Source organism: Mustela nigripes, chromosome 7, assembly GCF_022355385.1.
Source record: "Mustela nigripes isolate SB6536 chromosome 7, MUSNIG.SB6536, whole genome shotgun sequence".
NCBI classification, from domain to species: Eukaryota; Metazoa; Chordata; class Mammalia; order Carnivora; family Mustelidae; genus Mustela; species Mustela nigripes.
The window spans coordinates 116,544,741-116,550,740 of record NC_081563.1 but is presented as its reverse complement, the minus strand read 5'-3'; the positions used below and the strand labels follow the sequence as shown (position 1 = coordinate 116,550,740).

The 6,000-nt window shown below is 45.9% G+C and overlaps 1 protein-coding gene across 1 annotated transcript in view; it reads right to left on the bottom strand.

Annotated features, from left to right (window-relative positions):
- Nucleotides 1-326: 326 nt before the first annotated feature.
- ASIP (agouti signaling protein) overlaps nt 327-6,000 on the bottom strand; it is a 74,148-nt gene continuing 68,474 nt past the window's right edge. The window contains exons 2-4 of the mRNA XM_059407966.1: nt 5,469-5,638; nt 4,156-4,217; nt 327-671 (exon numbers count right to left, since the gene is read on the bottom strand). Coding sequence (XP_059263949.1) covers nt 495-671; nt 4,156-4,217; nt 5,469-5,628 — 399 coding nt within the window. The 5' untranslated portion in view covers nt 5,629-5,638 and the 3' untranslated portion in view covers nt 327-494. The remainder of the gene's footprint in view (nt 672-4,155; nt 4,218-5,468; nt 5,639-6,000) is intronic.

Genomic DNA, 6,000 nt, shown 5'->3' with positions numbered 1-6,000 from the left:
GAGTATTGAACCTGCTTTATAATTGTTCATCGTGCTCTAGGACTGAAAAAGCTGACCTTGTGGAAGGACACAGCCCATGTGTGAGTCTTCATAGCGAACTCCTGACGGGCAACTTGGCGTGTTCTCAGGTTTAAAGGTCGGGATGACGTCTGATTCCAGCAGAGAAGCGGACGAGCGGTTAAGGAGGCGGCAGCGCTAGGGCGCGGGAAATCGGGTTTCCCATGCCCGGGAAACAGAGCATGCGCAGTCCACGGGTCTTCCGCTGTGAAGGAGCCGGGAGTAAGGGAAGGGGATCTTTGGGGTCCTTTAAGGAAACAGCCACACACTCTGGAGCAGCCTACATATATTTGGGGTTTAGCCGGGCCCAAGCCAGGTCTTCTGGAAGCCCCGCCTCCGGGAAGCTCCGCCCCAACCTAAGTAACTGTACGCGCGCCGGGTCCTAGGAAGGCACCGCTGTTGGAAGTCACCGGTGCCCTGGAGGCGGCTGGGCGCGCTCAGCAGACGGGGTTCAGCACGCGGCAGGAGCAGGCGCTGCGGAAGAAGTGGCACTGGCAGGAGGCGCAGGGGTCGCAGCAGGCGGGCGCCGGCGACTTGCAGCTCGCTCGAGTAGCCACGCAGGGGGTGGGTGGCGGGGGCCGGGGCCGGGCCACGGTCTTCATGGAAGAGTTTCTCTGCGGGGAAAAGCCGGGACTGCCCTAGCCGGCCACGCCCACCCCACCGGCCTCGCGTCGGCCTGGGAACTCCTTGCGCCGCGGAGGCCCCAGACCAGACATCCCCACCCGCTGCCCCACGGTCGCTTGGACTTCATGCCCTCCGGGGACCCCACGGGCACCTGCCTCCCCCAGTCATCCACCCCCTGCCTCCAAATCCATTAACATTTACTCACCTGGCTGGGCTTGGCCCACTTTTTTCCCTAGGGAGTCCCCCTCTGTTCTAGAGTTTTCACCACCTCTGTTTAACCCCTTCTAGTGTATCCCCAATCTCTTCTCAGTCCTGCCTTCACAGTAAGTCGGATCCACCCACTTCTTCACTGCTTCGCTGCCCTAGGCCAGGCCACTATCCTCCCATTTACAGCCCAACCTCTGTTGCCCCAAACCCGGCTCTCCGAAAAACGTATGTATGTCTGTATGATGGCAACCACTCCGGCTTAAAGCTCCCAGTGGGTTTTCTTTGAACTTAGATTAAACCATAAATTTCACTTTGGCTCTTGAGGCCCTCAGGCTTGGTCCCGCCCACCTCTCTGAGCTGAGCCCTGGTTACCTCGCGGCCTGCATTCCACGCATCGAACACAGGAAATGAGTAGCCATTAGCCATATGAAGCTTCTGAGGACTTGAAATGCGTCTAGTGCAAAGGAAGAACTGAATTTTCAAGTTTTATTTAATTTTAATTCACTTTTAAAAAAAAGTTTTATTTGTCAGAGCGAGAGAGTGCGCACTAGTAGGGGGAAGGGCAGGCAGAGAAAGAAGCAGGCTTCCTTCTGAGAAAAGGAGCCCAATATGGGACTGGAACCTAGGACCCTGGGATCCCGACCTGAGCGGGAAGACAGGCCCTTAACAGACTGAGCCACCCAGGTGTCCCTTAATTTACATTTTAAAATAGAAGCAGTGTAAAATTTTTTCTTTAAATAATTCTTTTCTTGTTGTTGTTAGGACTACAACTGACTATTAAAATTTAGCATTGGAATTGAGATGTACTGTGAGTGTAAAGGGGCACCACCAGGTTTCAGACTTAGCACACACACACACACACAGTAATGTAAAATATCTTACTTTTTATATTGGTTACATATCAAAATGATAATATTTTGGATATATTGGGTTAAATAAAATATTACTGAAATTAATTACACGTACTTCTTTTTACTTTTTAAAATGTGGCTACTAGGAAATTTTAATTTATATATGTGGCCCACATTGTATTTTTTCTTTCTTTTTTTAAGATTTTATTTATATGAAAGAGCACAAGCGGGGGTTGGGGGGTGGGGGGAGCAGCAGCAGGAGAGAAGCAGGCTCCCTGCTGAGCTGGAAGCCAATGTGGGTCCTGGGGTCATGACCTGAGCCCAAGGCAGATGTTTAACCAGCTGAGCCACTCAGGCGCCCTTCACATAGTATTTGTATGGGGAGTCACTGCTTGAGATTACCGAATTTTTCAGTAAGTGCTGCTTCCTCCGGGAGGTCTTCTGAGATGAATCTTCCCTTCATTTTCATCACCATGCTTTAATTCCTTTACAGTGTTTATCATTATCTGAATTTATTTTGCCTATTTATTGGCTTACTTGCTGTTTGTCTGTCTTCCCCACAAGAATGTAAACTCCATGACGGGGGGCTCTATCTCTTGTTCCCTCGTATAGTCCCCATACCTAGCATGCAAATACATTTGTCAACTGTGTTTTCTTATATGTCAATCACCTGATCAGCTTGTTCACAAAAGGTCTAGAGAGGAGCAGGGGCTTTCTCAAGATCACACAGTACCAGGTCTAAGACAGGAATAATGTGTGCATTTCAATAATGCCTTAATCTAGTATTTCCCACAGTGTGGGAACCTGTGCCACGGTAGTATGATTTTAGGTGGTACACGACTATTAAGTGACATTAGATCACATAGTGAGAAAGGGCTCTTTTTTCAATCTCTTTCAACTTGAAAGGCCCCAGTTGGTGCCAATTTATCATTAATGCTTTCCTAACTCTCTCTTCCTTCCTCCCTTCCTTCCTGCCTTTCTTCTTTTATATTTTATTAATTTATTTAACAGAGAGCAAGAGAGCACAAGCAAGGGGAGTGGCAGAGGGAGAGGGAGAAGCAGGCTCCCCACTGAGCAGGGAGCCAGCCCCAGGACCAGGATCAGGACCTGAGTAGAAGACAGATGCTTAAGCTTAACTGACTGAGTCACCCAGGCTCCCTTTCCCAACAGTTTCTAATCTGACTTTTTTTTTTTTTTTTAAGATTTTATTTGTTTATTTGACACAGAGAGAGAGATCACAAGTAGGCAGAGAGGCAGGCAGAGAGAGAGAGAGGGAAGCAGGCTCCCTGCTGAGAAGAGAGCCCGATGTGGGGCTTGATCCCAGGACCCTGGGATCATGACCTGAGCCAAAGGCAGAGGCTTAGCCCAGTGAGCCACCCAGGCGCCCCTCTAATCTGACTTTTAACACAAAGAAAGACTCCCAGATTTAGAGCATTTGACAAGCAGCCCCATCCAGCTAAAATCCACTAACAATGTTTCATTTTCTTTATAATTATTTATATTGTTACCTTCTATTTATGGCAAGTGATATTGATTTCCTCTCATAGTTCTATATTTTTAAGTTTTAATTTAATTTTTAAAGTATTTGTTTAATTGAGAGTGAGAGAGAGCACAAGTGGTGGGGGGAGAGGGAGAAGAAGAAACAGATTCCCCACTGAGCAGGGATCCCACCATGGGACTCCATCCCAGGACTTTGGAATCATGACCTGAGGTGAAGGCAGACATGTAACTGACTGAACCACCCACGTGCCTCTTGAGTTTTAATTTTAGACAAATATATTAAGTAAATAAGTGAAACTCGGTTATGGCAAAAATTGTGGGGGTGCCTGGCTGGCTCAGTCAGTGGAGCATGTGACTCTTGATCTCAGGGTTGTGAGTTCAGGCCCCACGCTGGGTATAGAGATCACTTACAAATAAAAGCTTTCAGAAAAAAAATTGTGGGAAGTAGTTCTGAAATAACTAAACTTTAGGACACAGCATATTCATGCAAAGAACGAGAGATGGTGACATTTCAGTCAGAGGGCTAGCTCAGATAAGAAGATGCTTTTTAGGCACACCTGGGTGACTCAGTTGGTTAGACGACTGCCTTCAGCTCAGGTCATGATCCCAGGATCCTGGGATGGAGTCCCGCATTGGGCTCCTCCTGCTTGTGCTCGCTCTCTTTCTGGCCAATAAGTAAAATCTTTTTAAAAAAGAAGATGCTTTTTAGCATGTAAGCTATTTCACTTAGTGAAACTTAGCTCTCTGAGCTTCTGTGGGGGGTCTGATTCAGAGCTTGAGGCCAGGAAGTCTTTAGATAGCTTTCAGCTTCTTTTGTTCATGTAAGGCTGGAAAATCTTTCATTTAGTTCCTAGTTAGAATTCCCTTTTAAGTCCAGGCCCACCCCTACCCCCACAATGAAAACTCCTGGTCCTACCTTGGAAGATTTCTTCTTTTCCGCCTCTTTTCTACTGATCCTTTTGGATTTCTTGTTCAGTGCTTCAAAGAGAGACAGAAGGAGCAAAGCCAGATGTTTCTGGAGGTCACGAACTGCAATAAATTGGGAGGAGCCAGAGGGGGCTCCAGGAAGTCTCAGGGTGGGGGAGAAGAGGGGTTGGTTGGATGAATCATAACTTGGGACTTAGGCCAACAGGTTCTTGATAGCCTGGCTGCTGACCTGGAGTGACCTCTGAGGGAAGGCAAAGAGGAAATCCAAAAAGGCTCTGAAAAATGGGTTCAGTGCCATGTACACGGATGGACCTGTGTTTCTTGTATTCCTCTTTTTCATTTCTCAGAGTTATGGAGCAGACACACTTGATTTGAATCCTGACTCTGCCATTTAACAGCTCTGTTTCCTTAAGCAACCTACTTAATCTTCTTAAGATCCAGTTTTCTCATCTGTAAATAGGGTATGGTAAGATCCACCTTGCAGGATTGTCTTGATAAAAAAGTTATGTTTATAAAATGAGAAGCCTGGTACGTCAAAGGTGATCAAAGGTGATACTTCCCTGATACATTGAGAATATTCTCTTTTCCTAGTGAGATGTAAGGCCGTGAGGGACATTAGTTTAGAACTTGTGTTCTGGAATTAAACACCTGGCTTTGAATTCTGGCTCTGCCAATTAAGAACTTGCGTGATCTTATTCAATAGTCACTTAACCTTAAGCCTCAATTTCCTCAACTGGGAAGTAGGAATGAAAATAGCACTCACTTTACAGTGTGCCTTGCACACAAGGTGTATATCTGTTACTATTGTTTTTATCAGGTGAAGTTGAACCAGAAAATGTTCCATGCCAGGCTGTAATGCCCCTGGTATTTTCCCTGAGCAGTTATTTTCAATTCTCAACCTTGAAAGGACTAGTTCATCCCACACTCAGTTATATTCTGCAGCATTTTCTAACATTTTTATTGTTGATTTTTAAGATTTTACATTTTAACATTTAATATTTTTATAGTTCTGTGATTCAGTAAGTTTCAGAAATGCTAAGTTGAACCAAGTTCACGAAGTGTCTTCCCTTCAGGGTTTCTCAGAGCCTTTAACATGCAAAAATTGTTTATTAAATTGGTGGTATACAGAGCTTTTTAAAACCATGAGTCAAGGAATATTTTATTCCTCGAGGATTGCTTTGAAGAATAAGCAAAAAGGAGCTCTGACTTATGTCACTGAATCCTGGGAAGCATGTTTGACATCCTGTAGTCCCTTCTCATGGGCCAGAGTCCAGAGACTAGGCACCAAGACAAGCTACTTACCTACAATAGAGACAGAAGGGAAATCCAAGATTTTCACGGAGGAATTGTCCCGTAGGCTCCTGTCATCCCTGGGCTTTTCTTCAGGTGGCAGGTGGCTGGAGGGAGTGAGGAAGCACATGGAGACCAGCAGGGTGGCCAGGAGTAGGTGGAGGATATTCATCCCTGGAGGCCTGAGTGGGACAGAGAAGGCAGTCAGGCTGGTGGGTCAGGAGTCCTAGCAAGAGGATGGGTCATCCTCTTGCTTTCGTTGTGTTTCTTTGGACTGGTGCTCTGACCCATTTCCTAAGTGTTCTGGTAGAGCTGGAGGACCACCAAGGCTTAGGACAGGAAAGGGGGACTGAGGAAGGATGAAGAGAGAAAAGGAGCATCAGGGAGAGGAAGAGAGACACAGCAAGGAGGGAGATTGAAGCCAAGAGAAAAGGAATATATTGCAGTTTTCTCTGTCATCCAGAGCATGGGGTGATGGGTTTTATTTTTTATTTTTATTTTTTTTTTTTATTTTTTATTTTTTTTTTAAATATTTTATTTATTT